This window comes from Ptychodera flava, chromosome 22, assembly GCF_041260155.1.
Source record: "Ptychodera flava strain L36383 chromosome 22, AS_Pfla_20210202, whole genome shotgun sequence".
NCBI lineage: Eukaryota > Metazoa > Hemichordata > Enteropneusta > Ptychoderidae > Ptychodera > Ptychodera flava.
In genome coordinates this window covers 13,944,321-13,968,188 of record NC_091949.1, presented here as the reverse complement: position 1 = coordinate 13,968,188, position 23,868 = coordinate 13,944,321, and the positions used below count along the sequence as shown (strand labels likewise).

General features: G+C 39.0%; 1 protein-coding gene across 1 annotated transcript; it reads right to left on the bottom strand.

The window, feature by feature from the left end:
• Nucleotides 1-11,365: 11,365 nt before the first annotated feature.
• Nucleotides 11,366-22,304, bottom strand: LOC139122749 (anaphase-promoting complex subunit 16-like). The gene is made up of 3 exons (XM_070688432.1): nt 22,183-22,304; nt 13,711-13,782; nt 11,366-13,044 (listed from the first exon to the last, which is right to left on the bottom strand). The coding sequence occupies exons 1-3, from the start codon at nt 22,280-22,282 to the stop codon at nt 12,944-12,946; spliced, it is 273 nt and encodes a 90-aa protein (XP_070544533.1). The 5' UTR covers nt 22,283-22,304; the 3' UTR covers nt 11,366-12,943.
• Between the last annotated feature and the right edge of the window lie 1,564 nt (nt 22,305-23,868).

The window sequence follows — 23,868 nt, the reverse complement described above, 5'->3', positions numbered from 1 at the left end:
ATACCCAAGTAATGGCTTTAACAGTTCATATCTGGTTCTGTCTGTGGTTAGACTGGTCCCGAGTCGCTTGGCTTGTCTCGTCAGAGCAGTTACTGTACGGCCAAGCAAGGCGTTCACCCCACGATCTATGGATCACCGCCTAGCCTGGGAAGTCAGCTGAAGTTTATTCCTTCAATTTATACCCACAGACTTGGAGCAAGTCAAGTCTGTGCTTTACAGAGGGCCTAATACGTTTCACAGAGTTCAAAGTTTTCGCATACGTGCATTTGCAGTCTATCACTGAGAATCACTGAAATTATGATTTCACTGAAAACTTGCATCTCGCAAAAACTATCTCAAATACACGCCGGAATCAACTGGAACCTTAGTGGATCCAACGATGGCGCTGCTATAAAGTGGCATCTGAAATATTTGCCGTCTACTACAATGGGATAGTAGGGGGGTTTGATCATCCTATTACCTGCCTATCCGTCCCCCGGCAACATTTCCACTGCCTGTAGTTCTCTTCCCAAGCATCCAACATCAAAGATAAGGATTATTTTAGGGGTCAAAGGCCATGAATACAATATCCAAACTTGACAGTTTTATTGAAATAATGCTCCTCAAATATATTCGACTCATTTGCCTATGCTTACAAAAACATTTCACTGAAATTTTAAATGGTCGGGTGATTTGGTCCAGGAGAGGGCGTGCTTTATTAGCCATGGATATACTCAGAGGCCAGGACCAGAACCCGTTCCGAATATAGACGCTCGTGTGTAGGTGCACGACGAAGGGCCTTGCGGGGGCCTTGCGGTTAGGTACACGGCGAACGCCTCTCTGTCATAGAAAACGACAGAGGAGCCTCGTCAGAGGGGCCATCCACCGTGTACCCAATCACAAGGGACCGTGGTTCCAAAGATACCCTCAACCCTCCCGACGCATCCCTCCCTTCTCCGCAAATCTTTAAAACCTTGTCGCGAAATTTCAATGGAACAAAATTTAGGGAAAATCGGTTGTCATGATGGAAACTGCTCCGTAGAACTAAAAACGACCAAGTTTTTAAAATTATTTTGTCATTTTGAGGAAGGCGGTTAAAATAACTTTTGCTATTTTTGAATACAAACACCGAACAAACAAACAACAAACAGACAGACAAATTGGCATAGTCGCCTATTACATTTCGAGAATTTTTGACAAGTTTTGAAGATCAGAGTAATTTGCTCTCAAAAAGACAATCCGTTATTCGTGAAACGTTTACTGGGGAAAAAATGAAAAATAACCAAAAAATTCTGCTTCGTGGCCTGAGAAACGAGGGTTAGATCGTACGCTGAGTTCAGCTCTCTCTTCAACATCAAATGGTTCACCCTGAATGCGAAAATGAAAACCCCGTGGGCCTTTCCTGGCAGGCACGACAAAATGAAGAAAATTGCCCGATTACTGTCGCATTTGATACGACCAGTTTAGTGCCCATGGTAACGGGTAATAATGAGGTATATAGTTGCTCATAGGTTGTGAAACTTGATACCATCACTTTTACTGGAGTGTTTCAATCATTCAGTTTAAGACCTTGCATCCTTCCCCCTTGAGATCAAGGTAGTCGAGGGTGAACTCTTGCAACCTTTGCTATCAGTAAGCCGGAACGCGGAGTCGTTCCAGGGATTGTGCGCGGTTTTTGAAATCAAAGCCGCACCGAGCGCCACCGGCGACGTGGGTCACCATACAAAAGGTATTGTTTCCGCGCGACAGATACGTTAATTATAGACCCGTCACGAGCGCGGGATAGTCACCGTGCACTGCGTAGGCCAAGACGTATCCCGTGTGACCAATAACCAGAGCGATGTCGAGATAAATTGAATGGTTCCTGAACCTGTAAATGTAGGGTAGGCTATTTAACATTCTGCCGGTTAAAAATCGGCTTAGTTTTGAAAGCGACCCTACATATGGTTCTGTGAGAAGGATTAACACAAACCGCAAATTGTTAGTCATCATATTGGGATGATGGGCAGCACTGGCATACTATGCTGTAGTACCGAACAAGTTTGCGGCTCAGAATGCAACGTTTGGAGTGAGAAGGCATAGACACCGGCAGTGGTCACTGAGATTTACAACCTAGTGTGCCCCGACTTGCATCCAAAGTGTCTGACACACATAAAACACTCACTCTAACATATCTCACGACAGCCAGGTGGCACGGATCGATAACTAATAGACGATTGGAGAAGAAATATTAGCAGGGATTATAAATGATATGTTCCGTTAGCGATACTCATAAAATAGTACACTGTGGAGTGCCATCAATCGTTCTGTGAACTGACAGGCCCAAGCGCATCGAGTCACAAATTACGCCTGTTATCTCGCCAAATAGAGTTCCACGCATGGTCGGCTTTCCTTTGCGTACCCGTCGAATCTCTCTTCTGGTGTCTACAAATCACCCGGCGAACACAGCCACGGGACTGATTTATGAGTCAAGGTCAAGGGGTCATATTGACCCTCTAAGATATATTGGTCTGCCCAGATAACCAATTCCTTTGACGTTTGCCGAAATTTATTACTCTCTCCAATAATGGCCGACAGGTGGCGCCCTCCCATGCGGGTGAAGCGTGAAGTTGACAAGCTTTGAGCTGGTGAATATTTTGACAGCAAAGCTGACGATTGGCATCGGCACAACAAAATGGCTGTACCCTAGCAGGGCATCGGCTTGTGTACCCTGCCACAGCGAACGACAATTTGTCAAAGGAAATGATAGATTAGAATTCACGGAACACGGTCGGAAAATATTACAGAACTGATATTGTCTCTTATGCGAAACCTGAAGTCAGACGCATTTTATTCCACTAATTTTATATCAGTTCCCTCAAGAACTTAAGCTGTCACGTATGCGTTAACAGAACAGTAGCATTTTAATATAGAGTGCAAGCTTCGGGGGGAAACACAGATTCAAAAAAATGGACTTAAATTGCGGGAATGTTGCTATTCAATTTTCAGGCGTTTTTAATGTCATTTCTCTATAAGTATTATTCCACAAGGCACCACTCACACTTTGAAATAATTCCTCCTCGACACAAACCCTAAATGAAAACAGGGACTAAAATCTTTCTTACGGAATAGACTATGGCTGAGTTTTACGTTATGAATGTGTTACCCACAACACTTACAAGTCGCTGGCCGTTGATTTTGTTTTCGTCAATCTGAAATCTTCAGAGGATCAAGTTAGTTTTTGTTTGAAACAGATGTCGATAAACGCACCTTCAATCTGCCGTACAGCAACAACACAGAGAGAGAGAGAGAGAGAGAGAGAGAGAGAGAGAGAGAGAGAGAGAGAGAGAGAGAGAGAGATGGTAACATCGACGGGAATAGCATGCAAACGAGCAAGCTGAAGCATTCAATACTGCCCGTCGAGGTTGGAGCTCAATCAGGCTCAAGGCTTGTTCTCAGTATCCCACACCAACGTTATTCTTTGAGGGAGTCTGTATATACGATGACTTTCGGGGGGGATGGCGCATTTTTTTACATAAATTTGTAGCACAAACAGAGACTTTTCGGGAGTTTTAGGTTTAAAATGTATTAAACCATGAAGGTAGCACGAACACGATGTTTTGACGATTTTCCCTCCAATTTTGTTTCTTCTGAAAATTGAATATCTTCTACTGAACCTTACTTGTCAACAAACAATGTAATTTACTCATGTACAGGCTGAGTTGAAAAGCTTCATGCTGTGTATCTCAACATGCTTTTGGGAGAGGAATAAGAAACTTGAGTTGACCTTGAAAAAAAAAGAAGGGGAAAAAAATCATCAAAAATTAAAGCTATTGGCCCTACAAGTCCCCCCGCCGTGTTTTCAACACTTTCAAGTGCCAGGCATACATGCCCGCGCGTGCGCACCAGCCTACAAACACACACGAGAGAACGCACAGGAAATGCTCCCACGGTATAACACAGAATAAAGAAACATATTGGCAGATAATGATGTTAAAAACCGAAACAATTTCGTTGTAAAGCTGACACTCAGACAGAAAAGTGAAAAGGTTAACACCACCCGCCGATGTCTAAGTGACAAAAACGTTCGCGCCTTGAAATTGAACGACTTAAACTTTTGCTCAATCTTTTCGTACGGAATCTTTGTACCACTTCGTTACGTTTCGAAATAACAAAAGATAGGGGTCACGGTGCAAAATGTTTTACTAGAAAGACAAATTACCCAATATTTTAACACTCGAAATTCAAGATGGCCGCCATCCCCGTGTTAACCATATGGCGAAAAACGAAAATGTCGATTTTCACAAATATAAGCTGGTGAATATTTTATATATTCCACGAGGTTCAAAATAAGCCCCTACATGTGGTAGACCAAAATTGTATTGTACAGTTTTGAGAGTCCGAATATCTGTCCCCGGGGCATAGTCTAACTTTAAAAAGGGAATACAATTAACAAGAACGGAGGCAATTTCACACAGATTCGTGTGATGCCGTCGAGTTCCTATGATTTTCAAAATATAAGTAGCTGACATGGAAACTTTTGATTTACGCGACAAGAGACAAACCGCAAAATATTAATATGTGCACTGATTGTCATCTGCAACAAGCTGTACTGATATTTTCATCGCCTACGATGTCAAGGCTGCCGAAAAATAGGAGTGGAATTTCATCCTTTTCGGGATAATATTCTTTCCTTGAATATTGAATAATCCTTGGAGGTATCACCAGCGCCGTGCTCTCTTTTGCTCGGCCCTGTTTCTATTTCTGTCGGCTTCTTTTGATATCAGATACGTCTCTCACCCTCCACTCTCTCATCCTCTTTCACCGTTCCAGCGAATGGGCCTGCGCGTTATCATATACCATCGCCGGCAGAACGAAATGAACCAATTGTAATCTTCATATGAGTGGTTTTCTGAAACAGTACACCGAGATTAAAGACAGTTTGCTTTTTTTCTCGATACCGTCTCACTGCTAAGCGGAGCAATTTACAATCATTTGTGGTCTAGCGAAGAGCATCGAGGACCCGTTCTTGGTGGCATTTTGCAGATTGATGGAAAATTACCCCCTTTTTTTAAAGATGCAGCGACAGTGGATTCCCTTCACAACGAATGAACAATGACAGGAAATGAAAGGAATACCCAACTATTGAAAATTATCCAAGGGGCTAGGATGGAAGTTCGCATGCTCCGAGCGTGTCTTAAATCGAGCGTATACAGATTTCTGCTGCATCTTACCATGGAGCCCTGTACCTCCATGATCTGACGGTATTGCTATCTAGCAACACTACATAACGCGCATAGACAAGATTAACAGACCTGGGAATAAATAATCTATGCACCAGAATATCTTTGAAGGTTTTGTGGGAGGGATTTCGTTCGAGAATACAGACGAAGTTGAAAACAGCAGTAAAGGGCGGAAGGAGGAGCGAGAGGGGGAGACTGTTTCGAAAGGGGAGGTTGGACTCGCCCTATGCATGTTTTCTTTTACCATGCAAAGGTATCTGTTATTGAAATAATACTTTAAAATGTGTAGACATCATATAAAGATCGTGATAAATTCTCTGGCATTGTTTCTCTTACCATATTTGCGTGGTTTTATTGGCCTGGCAAACTATACGTGGTGCGGTGAAGCGCTGCATTTGGATGAGGCTAGCTCTCCGATTCGAGCGGAAATTTAGAATTTTTCTAAAGTTTGCTAAAGTTCTGAGATTTCAGCAGAAAACGAGACTAAAATGCGGTCGTTTTATGTCTTGCTCTTACAGAGACAATTTCGGTAACTTTTAAATGTTTTCTTATATTTATATTTTCATCTTCGCGCTGGAATTTTCTGAAATACAAAATACATGTTTTAGCTGCGCACGCACAAGGCTTGTGTGTGTTACATCTGCAATGCTATTGTTTACAAATGACTCAATTGTACATTAAAATTCTGTTGTCAACAATAATGGGCGTTCCACGGTGCTGGGTTGTATCGGGGAATTTGAACACTTGGTACAGCACGGCTCTGTATAACTAACAGAACAAAAATAGCGTAAAACACGCCGACAGTTGTAGCCTATAGAGCTTTAATGCAATGATTTAAAGTTACTGAGCCAATCGGGAAGAGGCAAACAAAAATGAAAATGACGTCATTGGACTGTGTTGAGGAGTGGTCTGAAGAAAAAGAGGGGCGCACAGTGACCATGAACGTCTATATCGTTAAAAGTAGACATACTTTTCATACAGGCATCGCGGTAGGATACAGTGTAAACTGGTGGAATGTGAATATCTAGAAAATCTGTCCAACTGGGTTTTGGCTTCTTTAATGTCCTCGTTCCCCTGTCGCGTGAACAATAATGCTCCCTGTGGAGACGACCCCTAACGAATCGGCTTTGATTGTCAGCGAGTGAGCGCCATTCAACCAGCGCCGCTCTTTCTTTGACTTCACGCATCGGAAGATTTACCTGTAGTCGCGAAAAAAAGAGAAAAGTTTCATCGTCTCAAATTACTCGAAAATGAGACGAAATAGCGCGCTGATGCCGCAAGTAGTGAAAAGCCTTACATCTCGTAGGAAAAAGGGGTCTTTGAGCAATATCTGTTAATCGAGGTGGCGGTGCTTCTCAAACGGTGGCTGAAACGGTGAGCGGATATGAGAGAAGACTATGGCAGTCAAGAAGAAAGCAACGGACGGGCGGCATTTCTTACTAATCACTGAAAATCGCTCGGAGAGCTGAAACGCACACACCGAGCTCATCTCCTGTCGCGTAGAATCGCTGGCAACACGTAAAAACGCCCAATCATCGGCGCCAATAAAAAAAACTTGAGCAGGAGAGATTGCCAGTCGAAGGCGATTTGCGGCAAAAATTAATATATACGAGATGACTTAATTTACAGAAAATTGGAGCGCTTTAGCAGATATCGTAAATGATTCGTAACGATGTTTCACTTTCAATAAAGAAGATAATCAATATTAATACGGAAAATATGGCTGTGACAGCTGGGCTATTTGGAAAAGCACCGACTCTTTGATGTATCGGATCAGTAGGTTTGATGTCCCCTCCATGCGTTTTATGACTTGTTGTTAACAGAGATTTTCTTTGCGTTTATGCGATTTAAGTCGTTTGCGTAAATCTGCCCATACACAACCTGTCTTTTTCCCTATGTAATTTCAGTCCGTGTTCGTAAGGAGCATTTATCGTCTTCTTAAATCTTGTATGACACACATTTTTATCTTCCAAAGAAATAAAGTTTATTCCAATGGGAAAATCCGTGACATAAACTGAATTTGAAACAAGTCTTGCTCGAACGAGGAGAATGTTTCTCTTCTTATTTCGTATGCAGTGAGTTCGGTACTAGGTGTATTGGGAACGTGCCAGGTGTTGCCCTATTGAGGGCGCTGTAGTAGTTGTGGGCAGTGCTGCAACACAGGCCTCTATATACCACGCCACTGTTTTCTAATCTGGGGTTGTTTTCTTGAAATCGTCCATTGAATTAAATATTAATGCTTATTCGCATATTATAGAAACTTTCCCAGAAGTTAAGCTTATTCTTAACCTCCTGATATGGCAACTTTGCTGAAATACATAATTTTACTTTATGGTCTTCAACCTCAGGTCTCTACAGTTTTGGTATGGTATTAAAGTTTGGGGCAAATCACAATAAAAGAGTAGCCTGGCAAATGGGTTTTTGTCTCCTTCTCTCCAAAAACTTTTTTAGAGTGTCTACACCATTGTGTAAGAAGTCGGAACAACAGTTAATGTTATCGAGTTAAATATAATGCAATTAAAGTACTAGTATTCTTAGAACCCCTCTCACAGAATCAGCGATTTGGAAAGTGTGAAATTACCGATAATTTATGTAAATTTACAACATCAAGAGACTGCGTCGAGCTGTCTGGTGGAGATACCCATGGCCAAATTAATTTAAACAAACAAAGAAACAAAGAAACAAGAAAATGATAATAATAATAAATTAATAAGTAAAATATTTTTTATTAAACCTGACTCTGTATGGTTGAGAGTCACTCGCGCTTTCCTATCGTTCCTTCACACAGTGGTCGCTGCTATGTGACGAGGCATCGTGCTCTCAAAATAATTTTGAAATGTAATATGAGATGAGTCCACTTGTAATATTATACATAATTTATGATAGACCAACTCACACCAAAAACTCAATTTACATAATCTCTACACATTCCAAATTTACATTAATATTCTACATTATTAAACGAAATCGCAAGATTAGCGATGCATATGCAGCAAGCTACGGCTAATGCTTAAATCTTAAACGTGGGAAGAGTTCAAGTTCGGAAGAATATTTTGTTCAGTCCTCAAAACATGTGTTGGCCTCGGTATCTGTAAGTTTTGTATGACGCACCAGTTGTGATATGCTAGATCTCATTCGGGAGTGAGCTAAATATTGTAGTTCATGTACCAAGCAAGAATACTGAGAGTAGGCTATTAAAATATTGCAGTTCATACAGTGTACCAACATGAATAATGCAAACAATGTCAATGTATATGCTGGAGATTGTTCACAGACACACAGTCATGGAAGAGTATGATGAAGATTGCTTAAGATTGTTTTGACACACAGTCATGGAGGAGTATGGATAAAGACTGAATTATAACAAGTGTTTTTTGAACGCTTCCTCGAGTATGAATCCTGACAGCACGGTGAAAGAAATCGTGGCTGCGACACGAACAATAATACTCAACGCCAGACAAGCTAGGTATAGTAGATAATCGTTTGTTGCCTCATGGGGGCGCCCTACGGGAAGCAGTGGTCGGCTGTTATCACGGTCTCTTGCGGAGTCCAGAACTAAACAGTGAGTATTGCACCGCGAAGAAATTTTCACTTTGCTTTGAAACTAAAAAATTATTGCAATGACACACGATACAAAAAGACAGAATCTCTCAAACAGCACTGTTCTATACCGTGCAATTAGCTGAAGCCTGATGTAGCACAGTTAGCAAGTTATCCCTGTCACGCAAACAAATTTCATGGAATGCCACTGGTCACACTGCGTCTCTTCCGAAATACGGCAGTCGATTGCTGTTTTCACATAATTTGGCAAAGTAAATTTATAGGGGACTAGGCCAGCTGTAGTATATTAAGTTCATCTTGGAGAAGTGGAAATGTGGCATATTGTATTTTATAAAGAGAAGTTTTGAAAACCATGCAAAATTCATGTATTGCCAGAAAGGAGATTGACCTGTACGTCAAAGATGCAGGTGCCCTTGGACTCAAAAAATCTTTGTATCAAGAATTTCTGCACATTTCTTTGCCTCACCAATATGCCTGTACATACAAATACAACAAATTTTTCTGCCTTCAGCCATATACCTGTACACGTGAAAATTTTCTTCGGTTCAGCCGTATACCTGTACATGTGAAAATGTTCTTTGCTTCAGCCGTATACCTTTACATGTATGTGAAATTTTCTTGGCTTCAGCCATATATCTGTACATATGAATGTGTAAAATTCATCTTTGCTTCAGCCATACCCCTGTACATGTGAACACATAAAATTTTCTTGGCTTCAGCCATACACCTGTACATGTGGGTATGTCAAATTGTGTGGGCTTCAGCCATATACCTGTACATGCGAGTACGTACAATTTTCTTGTATTAGAGGGAATTTCCGTGGTTCAGGGGTAAGTCTTCATGTATTTTACCTATAGGGCACATGTGTGTCAAGTATACGAGATGTACAGTACACACAAGTATCTGTATAAAACAAAAACAAAGCTTATCTAAGTCAGAATATCCTTACCTACTGATGCGCCATTATACATGCATCTTCATCAAACCCACAGGGGGATAAGTGGCAAAAGACAGTCACTGCTGAGTGCTAATAATTTTTTTAATATTTTGCTGTATGATTAATGACAAAATATTTTTAACAATACTTCAAAACATACATTCGCACATACATACATACACATAGACATACAGATGCCATAGACTCGCCATATAAGCTCTTTTTGGTATTTATATATATACCAAATATGAGTTAAAATATGAGTTAAAAACCGCTCTACCTATACAGTAATCAATTTCCAAAATGGTCTACCATAATACCGATATCCTGAACTAACTAACATGCAATGACAGTGGAGAGAGCTAATACAAAACTCAGTATCACAGACAGTGGAACAACAAACTGATAATAAGTATTTTCATTGGCAGGCCAGGAGTGTACTGCCCAGAAAAACCAGTGTCTTGGCAATTCATGGACCGGAACAGAATCAAACCTGCGCTGTTATATGAATATGACCAGTCAAAGATGTTTTGTAACACACTTCATCCATTTTCCCACTGAAAATTTCGCTGTCATCATTCACCTTGGTCACAGACAACACCACCATCTTCATTTACATATTCTAAGATGTGTTCATTGAAAGATGATGCTTTTCAACTCATCCAGGTAACAGTTGTACGAACTATTACCCAGTCAGGTAACAGTTCCTAAGCTGTTGACCAGCAATTGGTTTTTACTTACATCAGTGAAAAAATTGCACATACCATTTGAATATTGACAAATGAGGAATGAAATTCTTGCATTTTTCAAAAAATACCGCAATTATACGATGTCGCTCAAATTTGATCAGAATTGGTATATACCAGTATGGGTTACCAATGATCAACAATAAATGTTGTTTCTATCTGTTCAGTGGAGGAAAATTCTACGTTGATGTTATGGCAATGATTTCTGCACAGTACAACCAGAAAAACAACAAGAAATATTTAAACCAGAAAAACAAGAATGACAAAAGTAATTAAGGTCTAACTTTAGGTACTGGAGGTCAACTTTAGCAACATGCATAGCAGAAACAAGCCCCTCTTAGTTTAGTATAAACGGTCTTCCCCCATCTACTGTCTATGGTTGCAGCTGGTCTGTTAATATGTAACAGTTCATAAACAATGACAGGAAATGAGTCAAGATCAGTGGAGTTTGCCTGTTTCTCACTGGCATGCCTCCTGCACATTTGCAGGATTTCACTTTTTCTTACCTCATTTGCACATTTTTGACACTGATGTGTTCATTTGAACAAATTCACATCTCAACCCCTGCATCTACCTGTACACCAAATACTGAGATGGTAGCTTTGGCGGTATGGGAGCCTTTGTGTGTGACGGACATACATCTGCACATACGCACAAACATACAGACATACAGACATGCAAATCAGATGCAAATGAACTGATTCAGCTTATACGATAACCTCACATTGGTACACCAAATGTGAGCTAAAAATACACAAGCAGGACAGACATGAGTATCATCTTAAAGCTCACAATTAATGATGGTTTACTTAACTTCAATTACTTTTTCTTTTGAATATCATAATAAAAAATATAAATTTGCACCAAAAATCAACATATATTTCACAGGCATACAAAAAAAAAGGCAATGCACATTTCAAAACATTTCTTCATCTTTTTCAGAAAACTGAAACTATCATGTAACCATGGATAATCAAAATTCATTGCATTTGACCTTGACCCACATCCTCTGAACAAAAGTCTGGAAGTACCGTATGACGATAAGATGAAAATATTATTATATGAACTCTTGCCAAACATGGATACATTTCTTAATTGGGTTGTTTGAAGTTTCAATACTCCCTCCCCTATACACAATAAATTTCATTTGTCATGTGCTTGTTTAAATTATCCACAGCCCCTAACACAGACTGTTGAAAGCTGCAGTCCCCAATCACTGGTTCTCTCATTGATGCTTGTTGACATTGACTGTGTGCAGTGTATGTCAGTCAACTGTTCTCCTTATAAATGCCATGTCCAGTTTATCAGTTAGCTTTTAATGCATAAATCTGATAACAAACCAGTGCCCCTTTAACATCACTGATCACAAATACTCCAAGGCTTATAAAGTATTTGTGTATGGAGACTCTTAAAGTAGGCATGGTCAAGTAACTGTGGGTAAAGCCATGGTGAGTTAGTGTACACACAGAGTGGCTGAATGCATCTCATGAATTCTTTGAAATTATTCTGGCAGTAACACTGACATCATAGCTCTGGCAGTGTCAAAGTTTTCCACTATTGTTTTTTTTCACTTCATAAAGAATATATGTTCAGTAAATGACTGTACAATTGAGTGTGACATCACGACACTACAACCTTTGACATACATGTACTAGTAATAATGTGTGTATCCATGTTGCCGTTGAGCGTCTGAGACATTTGGTCATTACGCCTGCAATACGAGCTATGGTGAATGGCAGTTGAAATTACTTACTCATCTGGTTAACCTGATAATTTGACAGAGCTAGGAATGATAGAATAGCCTATAGGGGAACAACTTCAATTGAAGTAAACAATGACATAGCAAGGAACACAGACAAATCCTTGTTGTGGCATATATTGTGTTCTCTCTCTGCCATGCAAATTTAGCGATGCTGAGATCAAACTGGCAAATTTTGAAAATCTTTTTTCATTCCTACGTCATCCATGTCATGAAAATGAAAAGTTTTTATGCACCATATAGAAAATTTAAGTGAAATGCTGCCTTCAAAGTACACAGACTGACAAAATGTTGGTAAATACGAAGCTATGTGCGTTTTAGAATTTGATTCTACATGCCATCCATCCGCTATCGAATACATCATTGGTTTGAAAAAGCATGGCTTGAAGAATGAAAGGTGCCATCACAGACTACTTTTCAATCTTGAAATATTTCACACACTCATAGCACTGAAATCTGTAATGGCAACTACAGTCACTGAGAATTGTTCAGGCTTACAAATACACAAAGCTTACGATACCATGGCTACACTGGTTGTCATAGCAGTAGCGTCTTCGAATACATGGCATCATTTATTCCAGGTAAAGCAAAATCTTGATAAACATAAGTATGCAGCAAAGTGGTCCATGTCGTGACCTTGCCTAGCCTTTCAAATAAAGTCAAGTTTGTTCTAAAGTTCAAAGAATATGAGTTTTCTTCGGAGATCAAATAAATTACAATCTTGGTTTCAAGGAGACTATCATAATCCTATGAGTTTGTCAATCGGCTTGTATCTCCATTCATTTTCTTGCAGACCTGCCAAGAGTTCCTTCATCTGAACCAGCCTCTGTTTATGAAGTTCTGAAACACAGGGAGGAGGGGAAAAATTGTAATTCATGGTTGTTGTGGTGTCAAAACACAATATGTAAGACTGCATAAAAAAGCTAGTAAGTTGATGTTAATATTCTATAATTTCAATACTTGATTAATAAATTTGAGGTTATTAAAAAAAGAAACTATTTATTTACTTACATTAATAAATAAAATGAGATTAAAAATTAAAAACTAGTTATTTTTCAAGATGGCACAAGAAATTTTTGAGTTCTTTGCGATGTTGTCTACAGCAGGAGAGTACATCTCACAGGCACTAGTGCACCTCTACAGAAAACTAATTTTTTTGTATTGAAAAGTCCAAATAACAACACAAATTTTATCTAAACTTTCAGTCAGAGAAATTTCTAAATTTTTCACACTGTTGAAATACAATATAATTAATAGCAATTAACCACTCCAGTGTTGGGTATATCACTTGTTTTGACCTGTTCACTTGTCTAGCATTCACCATTGCACGTGGGTGGATGTCGTAAACTGACCAAAATCTTGTGGTACACTCGTTGCATGACGTGGTTTGTTGCTTGGTGAGACTCCTGATAGGTGCTTGCTTACCCCTGTGGTAATTTGTCATTTCAAAACTTGCATCTTATGACAGCTTAACTAGAGTAAACTCAACACAACCACAATGCTTACCTTTCTGTGTGTTTTTAATGCCTTGATCCATCTCTCTCTCCACACACAGGCATGTTATGATCAGATCAATACCTAGAAAAGTACAGAACACATCAACCTTAGAAAGAATATCATCCGACAGATATAAACTTTAAAACTCTAAAATCAATGTTTTTGTGAAGGATGGTAAGCAGGTAAATGTTACAGGGGTTTCAAAGTCATTTTACCGGGGTTCTCCTTGGTATATCAATGAAATCAGATTTTAGGAGACAGCAGATTGTTACAGGTGTTCCTGAATCATTTACCTATGTTCCAGAACCTTTGTAAAAACACTGACCATGATAAAGATTAACAAATAAATAAATAAATAACTATATAACTACATAATTCTCTCTCTCTCTCTCTCTCTCTCTCTCTCTCTCTCTCTCTCTCATATATATATATATATATATATATATATATATATATATATATATATGGTGTTGTTCAAATTGCCCCATCCCTTCTGGGGAAGAGATACTCTTTGTTGTGGTTCACCAATTGCTAAAATTAGTCCTCTATCTCTTTCCTCGCAGCATGTCCTGTCCAAACTCAAAGAACTGCCTTTGGCTGATGTCTCAACTGCCTGTCACTGAAACTGGTCATCTATCTCTTTCCTCATGGCCTGTCCAGTCCGAACTTGAAAAACTGCCTTCTGCTGATGCCTACATTGTTGTCCTGATTGCTTGACAGGACATCATTGAAAGCAGCCATTGTTCTCTTGCCCTGCAGCCAACCTTGTCTGAACTTGAAGTGCTTTCTGTTGACGCCTCCAACAAACTTCTTATCATCTCGCCTATCACTGAAAGCCATCTCTATTTCTTTTGCCCCTGTCTGTTTTGTTTGCAATTCATTCACTGATATTCCAATTGCCCTATGCCAATCCCTGCAAGAAAATACACTGCCAGAAGATTCAATGCCCAGCTCACTACCTAACTGTGAAGAGCAGGACATAACTTATGATGTGATCATAGGTGCATCACAAAGTGGAAAACCTTCGCTAGTCGACAGCAATGGATGTATAAACCAGGCTAGGAGCAACAAGCATACAAAGACAACATGGCAACTGAGTGAATTGCAACATTCACAAACCACAACCAGGAACTGCCTTCCAGCTAAAAACCAATGTTAAGGTGAAGAAAACAGCCACAAGTGATATCTTTCAGTCCGCATCAAATGTAGTCGAATACATCTTCATCACAGGTATCACACCAAACCAATTGCTACAAAACCATTGGCAACCCATAAACCTGATCCAAACAGCCAACTGACTTAAGTAGAACATGTGCGCTGATGAGCTGACAGACCTGCATTCCACCCTGCACACAAGTTTCCTCTCCCTCGTTCCTTCAGAAAGATGAAGTCAGAGCAGGGGGCAGGAGTATGTCACCTGATACTCTACACTCCTGAACAACTACTGTAGCTGTCCTTAATCTGGCAAATACTTCTTACATAGATGAAAATTACAAGATCGTCCATCAACCATTCTATCAACTATGCTCCATCCACACATTTAGGAAAGCCCATGACAACATCAAGTAAGTCCCTGTAGTGTGTTTGTTTTGATGTCTCAAACATAGGGCCAAAGTCCCTGAAGCTACTACAGACATGGATACAAAATTAAGTATTTCCTGACTGTATGAAATTATCTCACTAAGGTCATCCTAGGGACTTGTAAACCAAATATTAAAGCTGTCTGACCAGCGGTTTTGAAAAAACAAGCGACTCAACAGTCGACAGAGCTCTGCTGTGTTATGTAGAGAATAACTTTTTGTGACACATGTATTGATAAAGAAGGTGGATATCTTTGATAGCTCATTTCAGGATGGCCTGAAAAAAATGGGGGAAAAAATTCCATAAAAATACAGATTTGCATATTTCATCACAATTTTAACAAATATAAGTTGGGTTATCCCTAGGGACCTGTATACCAAATAACAAAGCTGTCTGACCAGTGGTTATGAAGAAGAAGATTTTTTATCAAAATCGCCTTTTTTGGTGCTAATTTGCATATTTCCAACGTTATCAAAAATTAAAAATACCGCAATTATACGGTGTCGCTCAAATTTGATCAGAATTGGTACATACCAAAGATCAACAATAAGTGTTATTTCTATCTGTTCAGTGCAGATAATTATGCATTGATTTTATGACAATTTCTGCACAGTACAACCAGAAAAACAACAAGAAATACAACCAGAAAAACAACAAGAAATATTTAAACCAGAAAATTAAGAATGACAAAAGTAAATAAGGTCTGAAACTTTAGGTACTGAAGGTCAACTTTAGCAACATGCATAGCAGAGAATCTTTCTACCATGGATGTACAAAAATAGACATCCATATGGTTTCAGCAGATCTGTTAATATATGTCACAGTTCATAAACAATGACAGGAAATGACAAATTAGCTGTTTCAGTTACTGCTATCACTCCCAAACATAATAGGTACCCTGCATACAAATACGTTAAAGGTCAAAATCCTCTTATTCAGATGTGTGGGCTGATTCAGTTCACTGCCACCACTCCTGCACACTTGCAGTATTTCCCTTTTTCTTACCTCATTTGCACATTTTTCACACTGATGTGTTAATTTGAACAAATTCACATCTCAACCCCTACATCTACCTGTACACCAAATACTGAGATGGTAGCTTTGGCGGTATGGGAGCCTTTGTGTGTGACGGACATACATCCGCACATACCCACAAATACTAGTATACAGACACAGACGCCACTCAGACTCATCATATAAGCTCTTTTTGGTATTTATATATAAAACCAAATATGAGCTAATAAAAACAGTTTCTCAAAATCATATTTTTCATCTACACCACAGGGGCTCATAAGTGCCTATTTAAGTCAATATTACAGCGTTTTTTCTTTCTTTTCAATGTTACAAATAAAGCTGAAGAGCACAACATTTGTGTAGCTGTCTTTTGTGTAGCTTGTATTGGCATGTATAGTGCGCCCTCAATGGGGAATGTGATCATATGTAAATACGACCTTTAGTTCCGTGACCTCTAGCCAATTCCTCTGGCCATGCCTTCTGTGTTTACTGTACATTAGTACAGTAAGCATAGCGAGGGCAGGGCAGGAAGTAGGCATGGCTAGAGCCGGGCCTAGAGGTCACGGAACTAAAGGTCACATTTACGAGGACTCACTATACATGCCAATACACGCTACACAAAAGACAGCTACACAAGTTGTGCTCTTCAGCTGGATTATTTGTAACATTGAAAAAGAAAGAAAAACGCTGTAATATTGACTTAAATAGGCACTTATGAGGCCTGTGTCTACACAACAGATATCAAATCAGTAAGTACTGCGTTTCTCAAGATATTTGAGTGGACGGACGCCTCACAAACGGACATACATACATACATACAGACTGACGGTGGACGCTGGGGGGATACCCATCCCAATAGCTTCTATAGACTATATTAGTCTATAGTAGCTAATAAACGAGAGTTAATTACATTCTCTTGCTTAAATCATGATTTACGTCATGAAAAAACAGCATATCTGTCAGGTTATAAAGAATCTTAAGCTGCTTATATTTATCAGTATTTTCATCCTATTACCAAGCACATTTTAACTTTCAAATAACATTGTAAGTAAGTTCTGTTGAGTAAGTTAAGACTGTACATACTCAGAGAAAGCACACTGAAGAGACAAATGTTTGTAACTTAAGAAGTTCAAGGTCATCAAAAGCATTATAAGGAATCATGTAACACTTTCATTGCGCTGTTTACACAGATTGCATAATTGCTATAAATAGCGACATGAGGAATCTTACAGCCCAGCTTTACCATAAAAACCCTATCACTTTGACCACTCTTTTACATGTAAGTGACCACTCTATTTTTTTTCCTCAAAAAGTAATTTTATTTTATCCTTACCAGGTCAACCATAAATGGAAATTAGAACTTTCTCTATATATCTCTATTTATTTGACCACCCTATCATGACAAACTATTTGATAACATACAGGGCACAATAAATGACGGTTCAGAATATGTCAAAGTTGGGATTCAGGAAAGTTGCCTTTACATGTCTTAATCCTCCAAGATGGTAAGCATTTCACTATGAACTGTCAAAAAAGTTGAACTTTCTGATAATTCTATACTAAAATTATTTTGGCTTTGATGATTTCTAATTAATATAATTATTTAAAATCACATTAATTAATTTTTCTTGGTGAATTGATAGGGTTTATACAGTACAAGAATTACAAACAATGTATGTCAAATTTTGACCAAAATGACAAAAAATTCCTTAAAAATACACATTTGCATATTTCATCACAATTTTAAAAATCTAAGTTGGGTTATCCCTAGGGACCTGTATACGAAATAAAAAAGCTGTCTGACCAGCGGTTATGAAGAAGAAGATTTTTTACCAAAACGCCTTTTTTGGCATTAATTTGCCTATTTTCAACAATATCAAAAATTAAAAAAAATAGTTTCTCAAAATCATATTTTTCATCTACACAACAAATATCAAATCAGTAAGTACTGTGGTTCTCAAGATATTTGAGTGGACGGACGCCTCACAAACGGACATACATACATACATACATACAACTGACGACGGACGCCGGACGATACCCATCCCAATAGCTTCTATAGACTAAAGTCTATAGTAGCTAAAAATGAAAACACTATTACAAGAAAGATCTGAAGACAATAAGCAGATCTTTATAAACCACAAGGCTTCAGATATTAGTAATGAACTTCAAGACTGTTTGTCATAGGTGATTCATTTTGTTTTCTCAGAGAAGACCCTGCAAGGCTGCTGCTTCTACTGGACACAGGCAGTCTGGTACAAGGTATAGAAGCTTGGTCTTTAAGTTGTCTTTATGGAAAATGGGGCAACCTATGAGTACATAAAGAAACGTTACAGCATCACCGTTCCTTCCACATGAATATATACCTGGTGCCTTCATTCAACTAAAAGACGCAAGTACACCCGACACCCAACCTCTGGTATCCTACACTCGTTCAACTTGGATTGAAGGTAGCATCTGGCTCTGTCTTCATGGAGTGTGTACATCAGTGTCTGCACGAACAATGACGTCAAAGGCTGGAACAGACGCATAAGTGGCAGGTTTAATTTTTTTCCACGTACGTACATACTTAATAAATATTTGGTTACATGATAGGGGGGTTGGGGACTTGCAAATTTTGATAATATAGATGGAGGATTCAAAATTATTTAAATAATTTCACAAGTATTGAGGAGAGCTGAAAAAATAAGATTTAAATAAAGATTCTTCCAGGTCCACCCCTATCACCAATATTTGTGAATTCAGCCCAAAGATCTAAAATTTGAAGAAGCCAACTCCTTCATTCCTCCAGATTTCCTTAAGAAGTAAATTGTTATGCATTGTGCCCATCACCTTATTTTCTCTATACCAGAGCAAAGGGAGGTCCTGAGCCATGCAAAATCATGGTACACGGATTCCATCTTTAAGATATTCAACAAGCCATTTTATTAGATATTCTCTATCTACCCATTTCCTCACAGGTCAAGATGGTAACACAAAGCAAATACCCTTGGTGTTTGCTCTTATGTCAAGGCGTGAGAAACAGGACTACTAGAAGATTTTACGAGCCATGAAGAGACAACTATCTGCCTGCCTGCCAGATTGAGAAGTTTATAATGGATTTGGAGATTGGCTTGTGGAAGAGACTTGCTTCCAAGGTTGTTGTTTTCACTGGACCCAAGCTCTGTGAAGAAAGATGTAACAGCTTGGATTACAAGTTCTGTTCATGGAGAATGGTGCCACACACAACTTCATCAAACAACTGATGGCTTTACCCTTCTTGCCACATGAGCACATATAAGCTACATTTGAAACCCATACAGAGAGGGCAACACCGGACCTTCAACCTTTCACAATGTCCTTCAGATCAAACTGGATTCAGAGCAGCACCTGGCCACCTTCATCATGGAGTGTATTCATGAGTCCTATCCGTACAAATAATGATGTAGAAGACTGGCATCAAAGAATCAACACTAAAGCAGGTTGCAGCAAACTCCAGCTTTGTTTGTTGGTCCCTCTCCTTCACCAAAAAGCAGGTCTCACCTCACTGAACCTGAAGCTCGTAATGAAGGGAAAACTGCACCGTTATCACCGTACATTGTATAAAACATTGCAAGGACATCTGTTCAGACTGTGGCAGAAGTATACACAGATGGATACATCCACTTCAAAGTTACCGAGGACATGCAGTAAACTCAATTGACAAACCATTTGGAAGGCGTAGCAATCCATCCATACACTAAAGACCTTAAAACACCAACCAAATGGCATATTTCATTTTCAGGGCCACCACATTTTCAAATAAGAGATATACTTTTAAAAATTTAAATAACTTTCAATGAGTGCTTTGATTGAGATTTTGTATCATGTATGATAGTTGGTATCATTATGTGTTTGAACTAGTGCTTCATGTATATCATATGGAGGGTTCGGGGTGAGAAAACTTTAACAACACTCATTTTTAGCTCAAATGTTCAAAATCTGGCATTCTTGAGGAAACACTTGGAAACCTTAACACAATGATTTATCATAACACAGTATTAGGTATTTTGAAATTATATTTGGTTTATGGTGACTAACTATACTTGAAGTATCATTAGTTTACCGTTCGACTGATTGATCTGTGGTTACACTATATGTCTCGAATGCTAGATCATATGATAAGTGTAATGGCACTGGCGCGAGGTAAGTTGATAAGTGTAATACCAGAAGTGATTAAGTAGAAAAATAAATGCTTTGCTGCCCCCCGCCATGTAAATGTTACAATCAAAGACTGCAATCTCAGTACACCAACTTAAAAATCTGCACAGTCGATTTTGTGCCCCTAACTATATAATGATATTGCAGATTGTATAGTTTTGTTTATTTCAAGTTAAGCTGCCAAATGTCTTTAAAACTTGGCAACATAATTCATTTCAATAGTGCTTGATACATTTTTACCTACTGAAAAAGGAAGCGTGGCCTATGGCACAGGGAAGTATGGTAAGTTTGCATGGAGCGGTTTGTGTTACTAAAGTAGGAGTTCACAGCTGATACTACAGTCATCGAGGAATTTGTGAATTCATAGCAGCTCAAATGCTGAATAGAACTTAGAAGCGATGACAGAATATGTTTGGTTGGTTCAACAAGGGGTTTTCACTTCATAAAATCTTATGATTAATCAAAGGGTCCAATTGACTTGGGATCCAATTGACCAGAAAGCTGCTTCTCCCTTCTACACGTGAAAATCTTTTTCCTATATAGGAGTAACAACGTATTCGCTACTAGCTGCAAAATTGTAGCTCTACGGTGAGGCGGTCGGTGAGTTTTGTTTTTTGCGACCTCGCTCACCAGTAGAGCTACAATGCCGAAGGCCCTGTAGCATACAAAATAAGCGCACCACACATGGCGCGGCATTTTCATGTAAAATCCCACATATTTACGGCATTTGGTCGTACCGATTTATCACTGCTGAAGACTAAACACTTTACTACACTAACCTTGTCGTTTATGGGGTTTGGTATTTGCACAGACACGTCGATCGCGTTCCATAAACATTGAGCGTGTTTCTGGGAGCCGCCATTACCGGAAGTTGGTAATGGCGGCTCCAAGAAATGTTTTTGGAACGCGATCGACGTATTTGAACAAATACCAAACCCCATACACGACAAGGTTAGTGTAGTATAGTGTTTAATCTTCAGTAGTGATAAATCAGTTTTACCAAATGCAGTAAATATATGGGATTTTACATCAAAATGCCGCGCCATGTGCAGCGTGCTTATTTTGTATGCTTCAGGGCCTTCGGCATTGTAGCTCTACTGGAGAGCGATGTCACAAAAAACAAAACTCACCGACCGCCTCACCGTAGAGCTACAATTTTGCAGCTAATTCGCTACCACATGACCAACTTATTATGTATGGCTTCCCTAAAGTCACCTTTGTGATGTGATGAAGCACCACGGTAGAAGCTCCTACACATCCATGGACGAGGTCTCAAATCTCGTTTTAAAAGCGCCTGAGAAACTTTGAGTGGATAAAACACGGCACAGTTTACTGTTCATAAAAATTTAGCCTAAAAAGGTTGTGGTCATATTGTCAGCAAAGTGCTTGTTGTGGACTATTTTGATTCAAAACTCAACATGCGCGCAGTGTGTAAATGTATACCCACTACGGTCGCTTTGTGCTTCGATACACACAGCAAGGGTCCCTGTCAGACCTTAGAAGCCTCTCTTTCTATTGATTACAGGTGTCCTCGCCGTGTATCGAGTCGTAAGCCACACAAAGTGTGCATGAAATGATGAATATCATACGGTACGGAAACGTGTACAGTATGTTCCACTCGGCAAGCGTGAAGAGCTGAAAATGTTTTGATCTACCATACCCTGGAAGACTACTTTGAATAATATTTCAGCATGAAAATTAAGCTACCTGATGACTGTGTGTCTTCGAAGGGAGCTGGAGAGCGAAATAAAGCTTTCCTTGGCTCATTCCTCGCTGGAGAGGTCCGCGACGTTCCTCTCGCCGCCATGTTTATAACAAATCAAGTGTTGGTATTTCTTTCCTCTTTTTCGCCGCTCAGAAGGCGCCCTCAACGCTGTCTTATTTCAACGATGTGCGTGTAGGCACATCTTCCGAATTAAAGTATGTGAAGACAGAACCACACATTAAGGCCAAATAAATAAATAAATAAATAAATAAATAAATTGTGCTGTTCCGATAACATGGTTTTCGAAAATAGAGGTAGGTAGGTCGGTCGGCAAGAATTTTTTTTCCAAAATATTTTTTATTTTTAAGTATGTATTTTTCAGGGGTTCAGGGTGGTCTAACACTGGCCACAACATTTCCAGAAAAAATGTATCATACATAAAAGGAAAAAACAAAAGAAATCCTCGTTCAAGCAAAAATCAAATGCCTAGTAACGAACGCGTGATTTTACGGGTTTTTTCTTTCCTTTTTCTTACTTCCGTGTTTACTTAGCTCCAAAAAGTTTAGGGTCGGCAGGTAAAAAATAGGGCAGATCGGGTTATCGGAACAGCCTAGCAGTTTTTTTTTGTTTTTTTTTTGTTTTTTTTTTGCCAAAACAGAAATGGGAACAGTATCAAAATATGTTTGTTGCTTAACTTTGTGTAAGTTGTTAGTAAAGTTTTTAAAGCACCAAAGGGAAAATTTCCATATTTCTCTCCTTTTCCAATATTATAAACTGTTTTGGCGGTTTCTAAACTCTAAAAGCAAACATTGTGGGGGATAACATTTATTGAAATCAATATCATGTTCTCTATATAAAACTCGCTGGCCACATTTTTCAAAGTAAAGAGTTGTGGTTTTAACATATATAGGTCACATATTCATTCACCACTGAAACTGTTAACAATTTTAACAGGCCATACCAGCAATGTCATGATCTACCTTTTTGAAGGATTTTGAATTTTATGCATTAATATGTTGGCATATTCTCCACGTATTTCACTTCCCCTTTCTTTTCATGCGAATCTTGAAAACAGTTTAAAAACACTTAATTTATTACAATGGTACTACTTTCTCTTTTAGGAGTCGTTCTTTCAATCCATCTGGTTCATTCTGGACATATGTTACAACTGTAGATTTGTGTATCATTTCAGAAAAGTCCTTGATAAAAAATATTCAGTCGAAGAAAGAATTATGCTGAGGTAAAAGACGTAGTCAATTAAATTTCTGCGTCTGTTTTTAATCAAATTTGACTCTTACACAGCCTTGATCGTGCAGTAGTCATGCCAAGTCCACTGTCAAGTGGAGGGACGTAAAACTGGTTGTGCCAGTTGCCCACGAGGGAAAATAGGTATACACGCAAGGTGGCAAACAGCGCCCTCTATCATCGTCCATCATCTCCACAGGCATCGGAAAAACCGTGTCAGCCCTCAGCACACAGGTCAACAAAACTGACATTTTCAGAGCCATCACATGCATATCTTACCAATTTTATTTTCACTATGGCAAGTTTATTGAATTAACTGTCAGATTAAAAGTTCAAACGAAAATCAATAAAAATCAGCAATAGTTTGAAATACAGTACCATCAGAAACAAAATCATATAAAAATTTTGGGCAGTAAAATATAAGGACTGCACCGAAAGTGATT